We start from the raw sequence: 21,489 nt of genomic DNA on the forward strand, positions 1-21,489 counted from the left end.
GTTTGTTAACTGAATGGCCACAGTAAGGCCAGTCACATGATGTTTTAAGGTCACGTGGGTAGCAGGTTAATCTAAAGAGGAAGTAGTTCAGGAAAACATGGACGAAGAGAGTGACAAGCTCTAGCTGCAAAGCTTAAGTTGCACGAGAGCTTGACTATGGCATCTGTGAAGTGGAGACCTAGCTCATCAGTATGTACATCCAATAATGGAGGGACACACCTGCTCTACCTGAGAAACACCTGTTCCTCTTGAGAACCCACCTCCTGAATGTGTGAGACGATGGTCGCTTGTGTCTCGATGTCCAGCAGCTTGATCTTCTCAATGATCTCCTCCTTCCTCTCACACTGCACAGAAGAAAGAGAGAGTGAAAGAAAGAAAGAAAGAAAGAAAGAAAGAAAGAAAGAAAGAAAGAAAGAAGCAGAAACAGGTGGAAATGGGCAATTAACAGCTGATTTAGAGGCTGCTGAAGCCCTACAAAGTCCCTCTGCTGCATGACAAGATTATATACACACACACACACACACACACACACACACACACACACACACACACACACACACACACACACACACACACACACACACAGCGTGCATCTCATTCCTATGCCCCAGGCGTGAGCTGTAATGATGCTGATCAGGAGGGATGAGGGGCATGAAAGGATGAAAGGGACTAGGGAGAGGTCTGCGCTCCTCAGACGTCTGCACCGGAAACAAGAGGGGATCCCACGTTCTTTTCCAAAAACGAGGCAGGCAAAGAAAGATAGCGTGAGAGAGGATAAGAAAGTGTGTGTGTGTGTGTGTGTGTGTGTGTGTGTGTGTGTGTGTGTGTATGTATGTGAGGGTGAGAGGGAGCAAGAGAAAGAGAGATGAAGAAAGGGGGAGCAAAAGAGAAAGAGAAAAAGAAAGCAAAAAGAATGAAAGAGAATAAGAGGATAAAGTGCTTGGTTTCCTCTGTATTCAGTGTGAGTACACAGCACGGGGGAGCTGGCAGCTTGACAGGGTTATTACGGACAACAGCTCATGGCAGGACGGAGAGAGAGGGAGAGAGAGGGAAAGAGGGAGAGAGAGAGAGAGAGAGAGAGAGAGAGAACGAAGGAAAGAAAGATCATTTTCCCTCACTCTTTGTGCAGATCCTCATCTCCTGCCAGGCAAACAGGAAAAACCAGCGCCAAAGGTGAGAGATGGCAGAAAAAAGAGAGAAGGAGAGAGAGAGAGAGAGAGAGAGAGAGAGAGAGAGAGAGAGAGGCTCAAAGAAAGACTAGAGAAATGAAAAGAGATCAAGTGAGCAGAGAGGGAGGGATGGAGGAGAAAAGAGAGAAAAGCAAAGAGACCGGAGAGGTGCGTCCGAAATGGCAATGTTTAGAGTTTGGTGTGTTTCGCCTCTGGTGTCTGAATTGCAGTGTTTTGAAAAGGAAGTCTCATATAAAAGAGGAGATGGATATGTGTGTGTGTGTGTGTGTGTGTGTGTGTGTGTGTGTGTGTGTGAGAGGGAGAGAGTGTGAGTGTGAGTGAGTGTGTTAACATGGGAGATTCGAGGATGTGCCTGGACAGGAGAGGTAGTGTCAGAGGTAATGACACTCTGCCTTTGGTGGGTGGGGAAGCACTTGGCAGGCACAGACTGTTGCCTCACATTCATACACACACACACACACACACACACACACACACACACACACGTAAAGACTAAAGCAAACATTGCAATACTTTAAGGCCTTTGGCTTACTGTTAATTATTAGATTCCATTGACAAAAAAAGCATGGTTCTTCACACACACACACACACACACACACACACGTAAAGACTAAAGCAAACATTACAATACTTTAAAGCAACACCAAAGAACTTTCCCTCTGTCGCACTCACGCTATTTGTTTATCTAGCACCGGCTTTGAAAATAACGATGTCCACAGACAAGGTAGAATATGTTGCACGATTTATGAAAGTACGATGTATTACGACATCAGATGCAAGTCAAATTTGTAGTTTCTTATGTCTCATTCCATTGAACTACAGATCCGCTACCCGATCTGGCAAACTTACATAGTGCGGTTATAGCAGATAGAGGGCTGTGAAGCGAATGCAGAAGTGCCGTTCACCCAGTTACAAGTTGATGAACCACTGAAACGATGTTTGGTGTTGCTTTAAGGCCTTTGGCTTACTGTTAATTATTAGATTCCATTGACATAAGACAAAAAAGCATGGTTCTTCACACACACACACACACACACGCACACACACACACACACACACACACACACATTACCTGTACAGCACATCCCAGAATCAAAAGCAGCATTCTCTTCACCTCTTCCATACTTTTGCCTATAGGGGCATATTAAGCAAGACATTACAAACCATACTGACAATCCCACCCCCCCCCCCCAACATAAACAAGCCATCCTGTGAAGTAAGAAATGAAACCAGCTTAGACAGCATGAATGTGAAATACCTGGAACAAGCTATAACATGAGAATGACAAGCAACACAATTAACCACTTATCCTGTTTTTTCTCAACAGACATTTTCTACTACAGTATAAGTATAAGTATAAGTATATATACTTTTTTGATCCCGTGAGGGAAATTTGGTCTCTGCATTTAACCCAATCGGTGAATTAGTGAAACACAAACAGCACACAGTGAACACACAGTGAGGTGAAGCACACACTAATCCCGGCGCAGTGAGCTGCCTGCTTCAACGGCAGTGCTCGGGGAGCAGTGAGGGGTTAGGTGCCTTCCTCAAGGGCACTTCAGCCGCGGCCCACTGGTCGGGGCTCGAACCGGCAACCCTCCTGTTACAAGTCCAGAGTGCTAACCAGTGGGCCACGGCTGCCCCCTTACTGTCTGAAGTGCTGTTGTGTAACCTGTAGGCTATACAAATATGTTTTTCAGTTGCAATCAGGCAGTCTTAGAAGTTCTGAAGTTAAGGCAGAGTAAGTGAATGCATGTCACACTATTGCTTGTGTTTCTTAATCTGTGTCAAATAGCTTTTTAATGCAATTATGTTGGATAGGAGTCGACAATCCGCAAATTCAATCAAATTCTCTTTTTATTTAACCTGATTGATTTTGGACCATTGCCCAAAGCCAAAAATTGATCATGATGTCCCACCAGTTAATTCAAAATGACAGCTTCGCAAAACCACACACACACACACACACACACACAAAAGGGTCATGTGTGAAAGTGAAACACATCAACACTATTCTCTGATTACTATCTATCTTTTGCATGGTCAAAAAATCAGTAAGACTCTACATACTTGGGTGTGTGTGTGTGTGTGTGTGTGTGTGTGTGTTTAATATCCAGCAAAGGGCAGTTATAGTAAAGCCAATGCCCTGTCCTCTCTACAATGTCCTCTATACAGAGGAAGCAGCTTTTGTCCGGTCAGCTAAATCACACACACACACACACACACACACACACACACACACACACACACACACACACACACAGTATCCCTTTCCAGGCCCACCCATATGCGGACCCCTATTCCCAACATGCATCCAGAGATCGATCTGATAACTGCCCTGCACTAGAGGCTGGGAACGAAGAGAGAACCCAGTGCGTCCAGCTACTTGGATCAAACTATTCCTCTGAACAAACTTGCACTGTCCTGACCTAGCCTAGCCTAGCTTACCCACACTGGGCCGCCGAGCAGACCAGAGTTCTGGGAACAGCGCCTACAAACGCACACCACACGCCATCCTGCAGATTTCAATCTAGTCGTAACAAAGGCAACACACAAAGCACCATTGGGAGGGTTTTGTTCAAGACCCGGATGGACAAGTAGGCTACTGCTAGCAGTAAATGTAAATAAACCCCATCTTATTCACTGGCTGAGAATAGCCATGACCCGGTTCCATACAGTACGATGATAAACAGGACGAACTGGCTTTTTAACTACTTCAGTGCTATCAGCACAATGGGTGCAATATGGGTCATAGGGGGGAAAACAACGACTTTATGTATTTATTTGCAGAAATGTCTACAAACTAACATCTCCATTGTAATTAGCCTATCAATACAACACCACAAACACATTAGGCCTACTGAAAACATTTCCTCCAGCTGCATAGACCGGACATGGTGCGGACAGCAGCATGACCACACCACCTCATAATCTTAACTCCGACCAGACAAGACTGTCAACACCACCCCTCAGAGATAGAGCAAAAGACAGGGAGGGAGCAAGAGAGAGAGAGAGAGAGAGAGAGACAGACCTCAACACTTCCACTTCCTGCCATTCCCTTTCCTGACCTTATTACAGGGTGCTGCATCCATCACGATGACACACTGCTAAGCACACACTTTCTTCTGCACACACACACACAGGTGTCTGCGCACATTCATAAAAACACAAGCTGACCAAACAGATCAGGCTGTTTTTTTTAATCAGTGTCCTGCACTGACCTCTCCCAAGCCATTAACAAAATACCAGTTAGCCTTACATTCTGCTAAGTTTCCTGTCCATCATCTTTTCTTAAGTACTGAATCTGAAGTCATATCCTCTAACTAGCACTGTTGAAAGGAGAAACAAAAACAAAAAAAAGACTGACGTCAAGACTAACATGACCGTTAGATAAGAACAGAGACATCGGAGCAAAGGTTATCTGCGGCAGGTGGCACACCTGAGAGTGGGTCCTTGGCGATGGTGAGCACGTTGGGCAGGTTCATGAGGATCAGCTGCTGGAGGCTCTCCTGTTGGGAGACAAGACACAACACAGAACAGAAGAGGTCAACAAGAGGTCAAAGCACTGCCAGTAGTCACAGTGATAACATTCTCGGGCTTATTTCACCACTGAAGTAAACACAACACTGTGTACTTATCACTGCATACCAGAGACAAAGATGTACAAGTTTTGGGGTTGAAACTCAAAATGTAGCTACTAGCCAATGTTGTTAGATTGTATGATAATGTTTCCCTTATATAACCAAAACCTTTCTCCACCATTCTGCCACACACTGGGCACTGCAGGCAGGTTCACTAATGTATCGAACAATGCTCTGGACAGGTGTTTGGTTACCAACTCATTACAAGCTGACTTTTGAAAACACTGCGATCGGATGGGCCTTGAGCTATTTAAATAGTCTATGGTCTTGAGTGGCCACGATAAGAGCAGAAAGAACATCATGTAAAAGCAGTCAACGCTTGTTACTAAGACACATTAAAGTGGTGTTCATGATACCAGGGGTGAGTGCACCTGGCTGAAAGGGGAAGGAAACCAGACTAACAGCGTCCTGTAAGGCAAATGTGTCTGTGTCTGTGTGTGTGGGTGGGTGTGTGTGTGTGTTGTGTGTGTTGGTGGTCCTGAGCTCCAGCACAAAGGCCTCCATGGAAACATTCTACACACACACACACAGGTACATATGTGCTTGCACACATGCACACACACACACACACACACACACACACCAGACAAGACCAGACATGTCCATGCAACCCAACCCTCATCATTCCAAAACACACACAGGGGCAGCTCCCTACTGAGATGTACCCACACACCCCCACATGCACGTTGACACACAGGAACACTTAGTACCCTTATCTCACCCAGCACTCACCATACACATGGCTACTGGGCTACTCCATACGGCACACAAAGAGCTTCCACCCACCAACACACATATACAAATAAAGAGTCTATCAGATAAGAAAATAAAGAACCATCATATCCTATACTTATATATGGTATTACAATTGAAATACAACTCTCTTTCTCTCTGTGTGTGTCTCTCTCTCTCCAATGACATGTAATTATAACAGAAATAAGGGCAAGATGGATTCTCTCTCTCTCTCTCTCTCTGAGACAGACATACTGCTAGCACACACAGTAGTGTGTCTTAGTGGGAGAGAATTGGGGAATTGAGGAGTCCCACTTCAAAAATGATCTTCCAAGCAAAAAATGTAATTACATATCTTCCCAACACAAGCCTGTCATTAAAACAAGTTTCCAGCTCAGTGAAGTGAGCCAGTTATCATGGAGATAGAAATGATGGGACTCCGTCGGTCCTCCACCATCTGTCACAAACTCTGGGTTATGACAATAAGAAGATCAAAACACACACACACACACACACACACACACACAATCCATCTCCTGTTTTGTAATACACCAAGGCTTAATTAGCTGAAAGCTCACTGATGCTTAAAGTGAATGCATGCCACAGAATGAAAAAAAGAGACCCAAAACACTGAGCTGTCTGCTAGCTGTCATTTACAGTATGGTGGCCTAGAGGGGCCATACAAACCCCTCGGTTCTCCAGCGAGGGAGAACTTTAACTCGGGTGATGGCTAGGAGGTCAGATGGGGAGCGACTGGACTTTTGCGTAGGAGACGAGGTGGTGTTATCTTACACACACAGGCACATAATAGGCAAACTTGAGGATGGAAGAGATGACACCTGCGATCTCCTTACACACACTGTCCAGCTCTCAAACACACACCCACACACACACACACATCATACGCACATCTCACTGTACGCTCATACTTTATCAGCTTTACACACACTGCTTAACATAATATGACTATACCCTTAAATGGTCATAATTTGATGGAGATAAGATGCAATTTTCTACTTCTTACAATCACACACACACACAGTGAGCAAGAGAAAGAGAGAGAGAGAGAGAGAGAGAGAGAGAGAGAGAGAGAGAGAGAGAGAGAGAGAAAGAAAGAAAGAAAGAAAGAAAGAAAGAAAGAGAGAGACCAATAATACAGAACATAGAACATGACCACAACATACTTCAGCCATCTGCAAATTCTCAAATTCCACATCCAATCAGGTAAAGTGCTGCAGTCAGCTAACCATGAAGGGAATCTGACCAGACAGCTGTGCATCTCTCACTCTCTCACACACACACACAAACAGAGATGACATACCGCGCAGGCCTGCCACAACACAGTGATACACACACCCACCATCATCACCAAACTGAGGCCTGCCGTGTGTCGTTCAACTATACATGCTGCAATTCAATCAGCATGCTGAAAGGGACAGGCAGGAGAGCAAGGTGATATGGAGACACACACACACACACACACACACACACACTCAGGTCTTCATTATTGATGTACCTCCCATAATTACCATTTTCCACTGACCCTCATTAACCCGAGGCCTGCTGTTGCACCCAGAGAGATAGAGGTGCTGGAAAGAATGTGCCTCTGTGGTGGAAAACACCCTGGACAGGACTGGACATAGAGCACGCAGCCTGTTGATTTTGGCCGCCGTCAGCCACCTAGCTAATGTGGAATTATGTGCATTTGTGATAGACCCGTTTCCAAATCCTCTGGTGTTATGGCGATTCTCATCATGCCGTTTTATGACAGGAAGATGTGTGTGAGAAAAATGTGTATGAGAGACAAATATAGAGAGGGAGAGAAAAAGATTATTTTGTGTGTGTGTCACAGTGTGTGTGTGTGTGTGTGTGTGTCTAAGGCGCTTTAAAGAAGAGGTCTGGCATGTCGGAGAGCAGACCTCATCGCACAGATATGTAGGCCACTGGACCGCCGCCGCCTGCCTCACGAGCCGTTCCAGAAGCCCATTTCCTTTACTGGCTCTCAGAACAATCCGGAATCCCTAATCTGACCCTGGCACCGGCCCCCTGTGTTTTCCACTCAGCTTCCTCCATTCCCGGGCGCTGCTGCGGCTCCGTGTTCTCACTCGCCTCTGGACACATCCACGGCCCCGTGTGAAGGCTCGCTGTCAACACGTGATGGCTATCAACGCCAAACCAGGGAGGGGGGGTTCTGTGGGCCGAACGCAAAAACACGTCTCCAACGAAGGAGCCAAAACACATTCACAAAAGAAAGAAGGAAAAAATGTCTTTGAAAGAGGGCCTCAGTTATTAGTGTTTTGCGTCAGCGTGGGACATGTTTTCATATCGTTTCCATTGGAGATGAGGAAGGAGGAGATGGGGAAAGGACACACACAGACTGTCCATTCATCTCGTGCCAAACGCTGTGGTTCTATCTGATGGCTATCATGGCACCCTCAGCGAGAAGAAGGCTGTCTAAGGGCTGTTTCAGTATGTGTGTGTGTGTGTGGAAGGGGGGTTGACTGATTAGTGTTTCTGTTATTCTGATGCTCTGTAGGGGAGCCTTCACAGTGTGAGCTCCAAAAGAAAGTGAGAAAGCAAGCAAGGAATCAAGGTAGGAGAAAAAAACACAGGAAAAAACACAAGAAAAAACACAAGAAAACAAAGAGGAATAGATTAGATTAAAAACAGAAGAGAAAAAGAAACTGAAAAAGACAGAAATAGGAGACTGGGAAAGAGAGAAAGAGAGGGTAAGTACATGAATGAGAAGTGCTGGGGGTCTTGGGGAAAACTCTCCGGAATTCCCCCTCAGTCTCACCCTCAGCATCAGGCTGACAAGGGAGGCAAGGCTCACTGCAGACCTGCCAATCAAATCAGTCCCCTGCTAAGCTGCCAACCACAGCACTCCTGAGAGAAGTAGACACGCCTACATCCACAGCCACACCCTCCTGTGGCCATGGGAAGAGCAAGATAGCACCCCACTCTATTAAAACAGCCAGTGCCCTTGAATATGCTATTATAAACACACACAGAGACACACACCTATCTAAACACACACACACACACACACACACACACACACACAGAAAACTAACTAGACCCTCTCTGCCTTCCTCTCTCTCCCTCACACACACACAAAAACACACACACTCGAGCGTGAGTGAGGCCGAATTTTTATGTGTGTCTCTCTGTATCCCTGTCTGGAGACCTCCATTCATACCTGCACTCCTGCCTCTCGGCCTGGGCTCATCCTTAATTCCCTTTCTGGCAGGGCGGCCCTGAGAGCGCCAACCCCAACCCCACAATGGCAGTGCAGTCCGGGGGCAGCGGGGTGGCTTATCGCAGGCCAGACACACCCTGAGCCATTCTCCCAGCGGCTCAATAGAGGCTCCTCTAGAGCCCTCAGCACCCCATTGTGCCATGCAGAGAGCACCCTGGAGAGAGGGTAAGAGAGAGAGAGACAGGGAAGGAGAGTGAGAGAGAGAGAGAGAGAGAGAGAGAGAGAGAGAGAATGAGAGAAAGAAATAAAGAAAGAGAGGAGAGAAGAGGAGTCTTGGGGAGAGAAGAGAAGTGACAGTAGGAAAGAGAACGGGAGAAATAAAAAGGATTGGAGGAGAGAATGAATGCAGAAAACAGAAGCTGAGAGGAGAGAGCAAGCAGCACAAAAGGGAAGACTCTTGGGGAGAGAGAGAGAGAGAGAGAGAGAGAGAGAGAGAGAGAGAGAGAGAGAGAGAGAGAGAGAGAGAGAGAGAGAGAGAGAGAGAGAGAGAGAGAGAGAGAGAGAGAGAGAGCTCCATTGTGCAGCACAGGGAATGCCCTGAAGGAGGAGAGGAGGAGAGATGTAAGGAGACATGGGGGAAGACAGGGGGAGGGAAAGGGAGAGGAGAGGAGAAGATAGGGGGAGAAGAGACAACCGGATGATAGAAAGGGGCAGTAAAAAATAGAGGAGGGGCAGAATCTGAATTGAGCTGAGGGGGAAAAAACAGAGAGATGGGATGATGGAGAGAACTCAAAGAGGAGAGGCTGACGAGGGAGGGGAAGAGGAAATGGTGAAGAGAGGGGCATTATAAAAGGACAAGAAAGGAGATGAAGAGAGGTTTGGAGGGCAGAGGGTGTGTGAGACACTCCCACCCATGAGAGAACACTCTACTCCTGTGTGAGGGTCTTTCCTGAGCTTCTGATTGGCTTCTGGAGAGGGGCTCTCCGGGGGAACAAGCTCAGCAGCACAGAGCTGTCTGGCTGGCTCCTACTCCACACCTCCCTAGAGTGCCGCTGGCGCTGGTGCACACACACACACACACACACACACACACACACACACCTCCTCATTCTGTCTCGGGATGAGTTAGTCTAAAGATTAGTGCATCCACAGACCCCACTACACAAACACACACACACACACACACACACACACACAGTCACCCTGGAGAGGGATAACAAGCACTCAGAGACAGCTCATCTTCAACACCTGCACCTGCTCCAATCACCACTCTATATATGTGTGTGTGTGTAAGTTCAAGTCATGCACACAGAAAATCATCAAGGGAAAAGGGAATAGGGTGCATAATGAGCTTCTGTGTATGTGCGCTAGTACCTGCAACTCAACTAGTGACGTACGGCACCAACAACCACCAGATTGTGGGATCTTACCTCCAGATTAATATTCGCCTTTATACTGCTAGATGTAATCTGGAGAAAATACAATACACAGCTATTCAAAAACTGCCAGAAATGAAACTACAAAATAAAGTGTTCTTACACAAGATTATTACAAGAACACTGTGAAGGACCATTACAGTCAGTCTTGGTGGAGAAAAAGTTTGCGGTTGAACTCAGTAATCCCAACAGAGGAGTGTAGAGTGAAGTAATGAGAGGAATTTTAGAAGAATAAAAGCTCAAGGATGTGGGCCAGGTTAATTTAAATGCACTGGGAGCATTTTACTGGGAGAGAGTGAGAGAGGGAGAGAAAAAAAAAGAACAAAAGAGAGGAAGAAAGGAAGAAAGAAAAAGAAAAGCCTTTGAAGGTTTCACTTCAGCTGAAACTGGCGGAGCAGTTGGCATTCTGTGCATGGTTTCCACTCTGATCCATATAACCACTGCACCCACTGCCACACACACACACACACACACACATACATACACACACACACACAGTAGGCCTCCGAAATGCTGATCAATACCAATCCCACACTGACCAACCCACCAGGCAAAAAAGACCACACTGGTGGGTGCTGCGCATATGTCATTCACCACAACTCTCTGTGTGTGTGTGTGTGTGTGTGTCCCAGTGTTTGTGGCCCAGTTCTCCTTGCAGTCAATGACCTACTGCACTACAGTACTACTACTATACTACGACCTACTGCACTACAGTACTACTACTACTACAGTATGGCTGTCCAGGCAAAGACCTGTGCCTATGAATAGTCATACACAGGAAAACAGCCACAAAGACAACAGAGCCATGGAATTCCAAAACACCCTCAGACAGACCAAACAGCAGCGTCCGAGATTTACAGATGTAGCACTGGTCAACACAAGGAGGGAGAGAGAGAGAGAGATAGAGAGAAACTAAACACAGATACAAAATGAGAGGAACATGAAAGCAAGGAGAAAAGTAGAGAAAAGGGGGAGGAATGAAAAGAGAGGATTTAGAGATCGAGAGAAAAAAGGGAGAGGAAGAATCAAGGCAGTGTGTGTGTGTGTGGTGTGTGTGTGTGTGTGTGTGTGGTGTGTATGTGTGTGTGTGTGTGTGTCAACAACTTGTGCAAACAGCAGATGAAAGCAGTGGTGAACGTGAAGGCCAGGTAAACACTGGCAGGTGCACTAAGGCAAGGGACGACACGTGATCCGGCAGACGGAGGGCCTCTCGCCACTTCCTGTCACATGACCTCCCAGTGAAACAACCCCACCCCCTTGCCCCACACACACACACACACACACACACACACACACACCTTGTTTTCTGTGGGCATCACAAAAGCATGGCCTCAGTCTTGCCTCATTAGATTAGATTAGATTCAACTTTATTGTCATTTATCACCCGGAGAGAAGAATACTCTTTTCTGATTGGCTGGTGGGGTGGCTATTAATTAGGAATAACAGGACAACTGGACAACAATGAAGTACGTAGATCTGGTAAAAAAAAGTTTAGTCACAGTTCCATATCAATGCTTATGAATGGTAACTATAACAACCACAGTAGGACTACGGTTTGAGCCTGAAAGCAGGCTTTGCAACAATGGAATCAACTGTAAACAAGCTTACTGTCCATGCGATCGCTGTGATAGGGCCAAAGACCGTTGTACAACTCGGCTTCTTTTTAAACGGAACTGCTTGTTTCCTTTGCGTGTTAAAAGCACGACTATTGCCTATAGTGGCAACCGGGTGATAAGCGGGATAAAGGCCTTCAAGGTGTCCTGTTGTACAGAATTAATGGACTTGGGCGGAGGCAACTTTTCTTTGTTCTAGTTCTTAGCCTCTTGCCCTCATCCATTAATTCCGTATAACAGGACACCTCGGCGGCCGTTATCCCTTACTTAGCAGAGTACAGGTACAGAGCCAATGAAATGCAGTTGACATCCAACCAGAAGTGCAAAGAACAATATGGTTGGACTGATGGTTGGACAATAGCCGAGATTAGGCTGAATATGATGAATAAGTGGTTTATAAGTGTTATCAGCTGCAGTTTTCCATTCCTTGTGTGTGTGTGTGTGTGTGTGTGTGTGTGTGTGTGTGTGTGTGTGTGTGTGTGTGTGTGTGTGTGTGTGAGAGAGACCCATATTTACACCTGGCGGGGTGGTAAGAAGTGAGCCAAAACTAATAGCTGCTGGGTCTTTTCCACAAGCGATTTTCATATTTGTTTACGCTTTAGTGGAGTAAGCGCAAAAGCAAACAGCTCATCTCAGGAGTGCGTGTGAAGGGTACAAAGTCTGGAGTCCATCTAAGAATCTGATTGGCCTCTGCCAAAAAATAGGCGGAGTCAGTCAGTGAGAGAGAGGGAGTGAGAGAGAGCTAGAAAGAAAAGAAAAGTGATTCACTCACTGCACACACAGGAAAAGAGCAACGGTGACTTACACTGTTCTGTAAAGCCACAAACCATCCTCTGTGTGTGGTGTGTGTGTGCGCGTGTTTATGTATGTATGTATGTATGCAAGTAAGTAAGTGTGTGTGTGTGTGTGTTGTGTGTGTGTGTGTGTGTATATATATGTGTGTATGTGTGTGTGTGTGTGTGTGTGAGAATGACCTTTCAGGACTGACGCACCCCATTCAATAAATCTAAAGCACCAGCGGTCCAGAGAGAGGGGAGAGAAAGTGTGTGTGTGTGTGTGTGTGTGTGTGTGTGTGTGTGTGTGTGTGTGTGAGAGAGAGAGAGATTCCCGACTCCCTGGTAACCCTCTTTTCTCCTTAACTAAGCGCAACTAACAGCAGCTCCCTCCCCTGCCTCTCCCCTGCCAAACAAAAGGGGAAACAGAAAGCAGAGAGAGAAAGAAACAGACAGACAGAGAACTCCCACCCAGCTGAGCATTCACACGGTCAGCAGGCAACCTCACAGTGCCGGGGGCACAAGCTCCAGCTGACCTGAGGGAGTGGAGGTAGGGGTGGTCATCATAGGTACAGTACACCTATCCTTTACTCTGGAACACACTCTGGAACTCAATGATTAAGATTAAAACGTTACGTTATGTCATAACTGATTCATATCTCGAAATTAGGTATTTTCCCCACAGTCTCATATTCTGAGAAGACTTGGAGTCTTTTATGAATATGAATACCCAGAAAAGAGCGGAGGAAGCATTTTAACCTCATGAGCTATTTCATGTCAGATGACACTGCATCAGGGACTGACTACAAATGATGGGATTCCGGCTGTTTTTAGTGCGTCAGCTCCCAAATGGCTCTTCATTTGGCGTCACTTCTAGCTTCTATAATTCAACAAAATTAAGCAAACTTTTAAGATATGATTACCCTCACCCCCTAATAGGGTTGGGTCTGCCTCTGTGTGTGTGTGTGTGTGTGTGTGTGTGTTTGTGTTTGTGTATCTGTCTGCTCACTTGACAACTACTTGACAACAGTTAGGTAGAGGGTTACAATCAAGGTAGAGGGTGACCATGTCTTGGCCCTTCTACATGTTCTCCACTTTGAATTAAATACCAAACTATTTCAACTTCAACATTTGAGATAGGAGCAAAGGTCTGCAGATACCTGACTACTCTTATTGGTAGGCCATGTGTTCATGTATATCACTTAAATGTATTATTAGGTATTTTATACAAAACCTTTCGTTTGAAAGAACCAGAATTGTAAACCTGCATCTGGACTGAGATCGTATTAGTGCTAAAAAGCATTTTAAACACCAAAAAAACAAACTAGTGTGGAGGTAGCCACAGGCTCAGCCTCTCCTCAGGGGATTTGTATTCCAAAAGCTGGCTGCATCCACTCAGCGCTAGCTAGCGCGGGGCTCCTGCCTAGCTCCTCTCCACTCCACTCCACTCAGAAACAGATGCTGGCAGAGAGTGGGCTCGGACCACGGGAGAGCGAGCCAGAGAGCGCTGAAGCAGCATGGGGCCCCCGCCGGTAGCCTTCAAAAGCGCTCGTAGACCATTAGCCGCGTTAGCCATTAGCGACGACAGGGCCGGACAAAGGGGTGAGATCAGCGGTGCCGACAACCTCACACACTTGGGCGCAGTGTGGCACCGCAAAAAACACACACACACACACACACTAACACATGCTCGCCAACACACACACAAACAATCCCTGATGCATATGTATTCAATCAGAAGCACCACATTTTAAAATAGCCTAGGCCTTTAAGTACACCCATGAGAGCCATACCAAAAACATAGGCCAATCCTTAAAACACACTCCACACACACACACACACACACACACACACACACACACACACACACACACACACACACACACACACACACAAAGATTTGCTGCACCACAACAAAGCACAGCCTGGAGCTACAGAGAGAGGAGACAGCTGTGTGTTGGTCCAAAGCTAACGGCACTTTGCTGCAAAATAAACACCTGCATGAGATAAAGCACAGTTTTCAATGGAAAAGAGTGTCTTTGTTTAAAGAAATATACTGCTATAAAACCATTGCATGACAACACTCCCAAAATTGTCAACACACCCTCTGGTAACATTGAGTCAGATTTTATTAGCATTTAGGCTCAATGTTTTTACACAACACGAGGCACTGTGACATGTCTTGTAAAATATAATGTTTGGCCCCTGAGGAGGTAGTTATTTAAGATGGCGCTGCTTTGAAATCAGGACTCTTGCTCGCTGTGAGTCATTAGACACCGGCTTGGCCTGGACTGAGCTATGAGACAAACAGGATAGCGGTCCACACACAGCTAAAGGAGTCCAACTACACACATACGCGCGCACACACACACACACACACACACACACACACACACACACACACGCTGGGCGGGGTCTGCAATGCACTGTGAACTGAAGCACAGACTATACTATTACACAAAAGAGAAAAGAGATGCTGGTGTCACATCAAATTGAACTGTTATAGGCTACAGAGCCAGAACCTCCACAAGTATGCAGGCACACACACTCACACACACACACACGAGATTGAGCCAAGTACACCATCTCCCAAACATCTCCAATGGTAAGTGCTGGATTCACACACTAGGCAGAAAGAAAACAACTGCAGTTGGCTGCCATTCAGAGCCCAGTCTCTATGTGCTGTAATGGACGGCTCCTTAACTACACGCAGGTGAGGACGGCCTGTGTGGCCAAATAAAACACACCAGATAGATGTTGCAATCTTGAAGAAAGAGTGTGTGTGTGTGTGTGTGTGTGTCTGTGAAAGGGAGGGGTTTGTTTTTTGCGTTTCCCACGGCAGCAGTCTCAGGAGGGGGTTTCCTGTGCAGAGAGGTGGGAGAGGCACACGCATGTGCACATGCATGTACACACACACACACACACACACACACACAGTGAGGGAGGAACGCCGATTTCAAACTGAAGGACATGGGATGGAAAACCAGAACAGCTCAAAGTCCTAATACTGGAACCTAGAGAGATAGTTGGGGGTAGGTGGTGATGGGGGAAGAAAGAAAGAATGTACAGTGGCAGCTGTCAGAGTGGCCAGTATTGCCTGTAGGCGACCGTGTGTGTGTGTGTGTGGGGGGGGGGGGGGGGGGGGGGGGGGCATTAAATGCGTGTGAGGGGCAGGGGTAACTGGACACCTATGGGAACTAGGCTGCTTGCACAAAAGCACAAAAAAGAAACTGAAAATACACTGAAATACATCATACGATGCATCCAGGCCCTTTCTGAGACACTGTGTGTCACATGTGTGAACAAAAGCCGCTGGTATAAGCAGTCTTAAAAGCATGGGTTAATCACGGAGAACTCACAGCACAATGATCTCACTACACTTACAGAACGCAAATTGCAATATAGGGAGTATATACAGAAAAAAATCCATTCATATTATGGAAAAGGGATATGTGATATCTAATATTTCTCAAAATTTGATGTAGCTCTTGGAGAGAATTACACTGTAATGTTCAGTTCTTATCAGCATGGCTTTCTTAGGCAGTGCTACAAAGGACACCAAAGGCTTAACCCAATAGCCACACAAACTCATGCGTGACTGTGACTGCACCCGATCCCCGATCCCCCACCCCCCCCGCACACGCACACACACACACCTCCAGATTAGGACACACAACCTGTATGTGTGTGACAGTCACGCAGTGACTGGAGTTTAAGCCACATCCTGCTGCATGACTTATGACTTCCAATCCTGTGCCTGACTAACCAGCTGAGTTAATCACACAAGGATGAAGGCCCTTTTGCTTGCTTTCTCTCTCCTCTCTCATATACACACACACACACACACACACCCACACACACACCTTTTAAAAATCTCTCTCATGCTATTTGGTCTCTCTCTCTGTGTCTGACTAGGGAGAGTGAGATCACATGGAATCCCCTGACAATAGGCAGGGAGGGGCGAGGGGCGAGTGAGAGGACCACCCCACCCACCCCCCCACCCCCGGGCCCTTCCACCCCATCAGTCTGCTGGAGAGGACAGGAGGGACGGCAGAGGTCTGGGGTTTCAGAGGCTAATCAAATCTGGGAAGGCTATGAGGAGAGACAGTGAGAGAGAGGGGGAGAAAGGGAACAGCCAGAGAAAGTCAGAGAGGGAGTCTGGTCTACCTAGGAATACACAGCAGGCACAGACAGCGTGGGGTCAGAGTGGAATGCTGTGAGTGTGTGTGTGTGTGAGTGTGTGTTCACCAGTACCCTCCCCATACATCCAGACTGTACATTTAATTCCCGGATGCAAGTGGGTCGGTGTTGGCCTCTGTGTAGATTAGGGCAGCAAATGTAAGGCGGCCACTCAAATCTGGGCTAAGCCTCAGTCATGCATTATTGGGGCGCTGCATATGGCTGTTATTCTTAATCCAGAACAAGCATCACACCCCCTCCCCCTACAAACCGCCCCGCCAGCCAGCCAGACCCCCCCACCCCCCCCACACACACACACTGTTTAATCTCACACATGTGAACACACATCCCCCATTCTATACATTTCTTATGCTCTTTAGGAATGGAGTGCCCATCTGCCTAATGGGCCATATTTCCTCGTAAATCTTGTAACGTCGCCAAAGAGAGACAGCGGGACCAACATACCAGTTAAGATTTAATTAATGAATGTGCATGCATGAATGAATCCGCTAACCCCTTCTCTGACTGGAAAGCTGTGTTTGGATTGTTGCTAAAGACATAGGGTGGCTAAACAGCTAATGGAGGAGGCTATTTGTCTCTGTGTACTTTCAATGGAGCAGTAAAACTATATCGGTTTGAAGCTGCGCTGACCTTGGCACACTGAGGTGGACAGCACTATCTATTGGCAACCATTCAACACACACACACACGCACACACACACACGCTCTCACACACACACATTAACAACCCAAAGAGAGCAGCTCACACACCTACTTACAGGTTATGATTCATGGGTAGTGCAATAAGCCTGTCATGAGTGTGTGTGTGTGTTTATGGGGAGAGGTGATGATCATCCTAAGATTGAGGCTTGTTTGAGCAAAGATAGGTAGTGTGTGGGTGTGCTAGCTTTTGGACATTTAGCCACTATTGCTTTCTAATTGCTATAAAAACAGACAGCAAATGAGCATAATCTGTCAGTTTGATCATCTCCATATTCTGTGTGGCCACCACACACATTTTACACGTACGCACATGCATATGCATGCACACACACAGTTATGATGACGCATCAGATTTACAGTCGCCTTGAACCTCAGATTGAAAGGGGAGCCTGCTGTGTGTGCCAACACTGAGTAATTCAGTACCCAGCACTAACACTCACAATTAAAGCATTTTATAAACAACACACACACACACACACACACACACACACACACACACACACACACAGACGCACACAGACACGCACACAGACACGCACACAGACACGCACACAGACACAGGCTTATCTTATTGGGCCTTCTGGCCCATGAATTTGTACGGCCATTACACAGAGTGAATGGTCGACTGTGTAGGCAGATCATATCGTAAAAAGCCCACGTGTGACGTCAAACCCTACCTGGAGTGGCTATAAATAGCACCCTGAAAGAAAGAGAAATAGAGGTGGTGGTGGTGGTGGTAGGGGGGGGGTAGTGCTAGAAATAGAGACAGCGAGGAGGGGGTTACAGGGGGAAGACAGATGCTTCAAGAAGAGAGCAACAGATTGGGGAGGAAGAAAAGGAGAAAGGACAGCACTATCTCCTGTGTGATCCCCACACCGCCCCCACACCGCCCCTGCGTTTTCACGGCATGCACTGGAGCACAGGAGGGGGATTCCTCTGCCCTGGGGATTAAAAGTTCAAATCAATCAACCAGAAGCCGGTGGCCTGGTGTGGCCATTGATCCTCCACTCCACTATAGTGTGTGTGTGTGTGTGTGTGTCTATATATATATATATATGTGTGTGTGTGTCTATATGTGTGTGTGTGTGTGTGTCTATGTGTGTGTGTGTGTGTGTGTGTCTATATGTGTGTGTCTATATGTGTGTGTGTGTGTGTGTCTATATGTATGTGTGTGTGTGTGTGTGTGTGTGTCTATATATGTGTGTGTGTGTGTGTGTGTGTGTCTATATGTGTGTGTGTGTCTATATGTATGTGTGTGTGTGTGTGTGTGTCTATATGTGTGTGTGTGTGTGTGTGTGTGTGTCTATATGTGTGTGTGTGTGTGTGTGTGTGTGTGTGTGTCTATATGTGTGTGTGTGTGTGTGTGTATATGTGTGTGTGTGTGTGTGTGTGTATATGTGTGTGTGTGTGTATTGAGGATCGATGTGCCCCAGTTGTGTGCTGATGAGTGGGTATCGATGTGAAGCATCCAGGGACACTGATGGGCCTCCCTCACTTTGATCAGCAAATTGATCAATGCTGACACAGTCTCTGTGGAATATGTGTACAACACAGGGGCTTGTTTCTTTCCAGGATCTCTCACTTTGCAAGCACTTGAGACTTTAAAAGTGCCATCATGAAATTACAATCAAAATTATAAAACAATATCTGTCATTTCTGCAATCCATTAACATTACATCTTAACTGTGGAAATTAATGCAGCATGTTGTGTCCCTCAGCAAGGTTGTCACTGAGCAATTTGTATGTTTAGTGTCTCTCAATGAGGAATATCACTGATCATAACAATAATTGTGGAAAAATAATTACAGTCATAACAAGCGGAGCACTGTGAGCATACAAACAAAGTCAAAGTTTAAACAAAAGCCAAAAACATGTATCTACAGGCAGGCAGACAGACAGAGACAAACAAGAACCGCAGTGACTACACACAATGCCGTAATAATAGTTATGATAGAAGTAACACTTGCATTGGTGTGTGTGTGTGTGTGTGTGTGTGTGTGTGCGTGGAGGGGGAGAGCCCAGTTCTTTTGTGTTAACCACTGGAATGCTAAGTGAGAGTTAGCAATAGCATCCACACAGACATGGCTATTGGGGTGGTGTAGCAACCAAGGTGGAGAGAGCACTGAACAAATGTGCTTGTGCGTGTGCCTGAAAACAATCAAAAGAGCTAGCGGCAGCACAGGGAAATCTTCAGAGAGAGGCGCTGATTGACATGCTAAAACACTTTCTGTCAGTCTGTGGCCAGAAAGACCTTAAAACAACCCCTCAGGATCCACCCAGACCTTCTTTTTATCAAATTACACACACACACAGACACACACACACAAACAAACAAAAACAATGCCCACAGCTCATGTCAAAGGGTAGCTCAACCCATGTCAGAGGGGAGCTGACCTTAAGAAGAGACCCAGATGTTGGCTTTCAAATCAGGCTCCACCGAGCTCCCTACCCACCCTATTTAGGAAACGCGGTGCCGTTAATGCCCACTGGTATTACTGCGGCCATTAATCAGAAACTAAGTGAGAGAACGAGAGAAAAAAAGAGTAAGGAAAGAAAAAGATAGGCACACATTTAAGTACTTGTTTTGAAGTGTTTACAACAAGGTAAGTGCCCTCTCTCTCCTCTTTCGCTCACTAACTCTCTCTCTCTCACACACACACACACAGCTCTGTTACTCATTACTGAACCCTACACAGATGACCCATTAAAAACTACCCATTCAGCCACTAAAACAGCTCGGCTCCACCAAAAGCACGGTGTGTGTGTGTGCGTGCGTGCGTCCTCTGTGAAATGAGTATGAATGTATCACTGTAAAGGCACTGAGATTTCTCTCGCTCATGTATACCCATAAACAACACAGCTCCAGTCAATTAGGACTGCTTCCAACATGTGTTATTGTGAGATGTTATTTATTAAATTAGCAAAACGAAAATAGCAAGCAAAACACCCAATAACATCTATCCCAGCACTGCAGCACACATCATGAGGCATTCTGACCATAAACACACTCATTTATGTGGACAAACCTTGGACTTGCAAACAGCTCAGTGCTGTGTGTGTGTGTGTGAAACCATGAAGCCCAGGCAGGAATGCAGTAAACTAGGGTGAGCCAGAAGGATGAGTGTCCTCGCCCCCACCCACATTGCCTGCCAAAGACAACGACCTGACCTGAGATCAGATCACTTCTTCTCTCAAAGTAACTAACATATGGCTATTTAGAGGGCCTGGCAGATCCTGAAACATAATAGCAGCTCTAGACTACAGATTTGCGTAATGGCAACTTTCATGAATGCATAGTTCCTGGAAATGCTTTAACATTTGTTCAAGACAGAATTTGTAAATCATCTACTCCAAAATATTTTAAAGCAAAATAGCATAAGTTTTATGGCCCTGTAGATCCTGTGAGACACAGCCCTGGATACATTAAAGGTTATAATAAACACCTTTCAGATGACTGAGGTAAGCTGTTTCAAAGACTCCTATTACTGCTGTATGACACACCCCAAGTCCAACACAGAACATCAGTGCCTGAAAATATGTGTGCGCGTGCGCGCACACACACACACACACACACACACACACACACACACACACACACACACACAGGAATGCCATGAAGGGACACACCTCTTCCACGTGTGTGCCCAGACGTAGCCATTAGGCCCCCCTGATGAAACAGTGCAATGCGTTCAGAAGCTTCAGGGCCATGCACTTCCCTCAAAACGCTCTTAACTTTTCCCTTAGCCTTATAATGACTATCATTAAGAGCTATAAAAACACACGCGCACACACACACACACACACACACTTTCAGACTACCGTCTAGGCTGTACAGCTGATCTGGATTGTGGATTGGCTAGAGGCTGGCTATCCATCCACGTTGCAGTATCAATGCAATTTCAACCGAATGTAGTTTGAATACATTTTTAGAAATAGGTCAATGATCGTGTGGTACGTCACTAAGAGGAAGCTTAGGAACAACCCTGAAGTGAAGTGGGTTGTG

At 46.3% G+C, this 21,489-nt stretch overlaps 1 protein-coding gene across 2 annotated transcripts in view; it reads right to left on the reverse strand.

The window, feature by feature from the left end:
- Nucleotides 1-21,489, reverse strand: part of ccdc88c (coiled-coil domain containing 88C) — a 57,483-nt gene that overhangs the window by 29,450 nt on the left and 6,544 nt on the right. For both annotated transcript variants that reach the window (XM_042071747.1, XM_042071746.1), the window contains exons 4-6: nucleotides 4,630-4,699; nucleotides 2,263-2,321; nucleotides 261-344 (exon numbers count right to left, since the gene is read on the reverse strand). In XM_042071747.1, the coding sequence (XP_041927681.1) occupies nucleotides 261-344; nucleotides 2,263-2,321; nucleotides 4,630-4,699 (213 nt within the window). The remainder of the gene's footprint in view (nucleotides 1-260; nucleotides 345-2,262; nucleotides 2,322-4,629; nucleotides 4,700-21,489) is intronic.

The sequence above is a fragment of the Alosa sapidissima genome, chromosome 19, assembly GCF_018492685.1.
Source record: "Alosa sapidissima isolate fAloSap1 chromosome 19, fAloSap1.pri, whole genome shotgun sequence".
Taxonomy (NCBI): Eukaryota; Metazoa; Chordata; class Actinopteri; order Clupeiformes; family Clupeidae; genus Alosa; species Alosa sapidissima.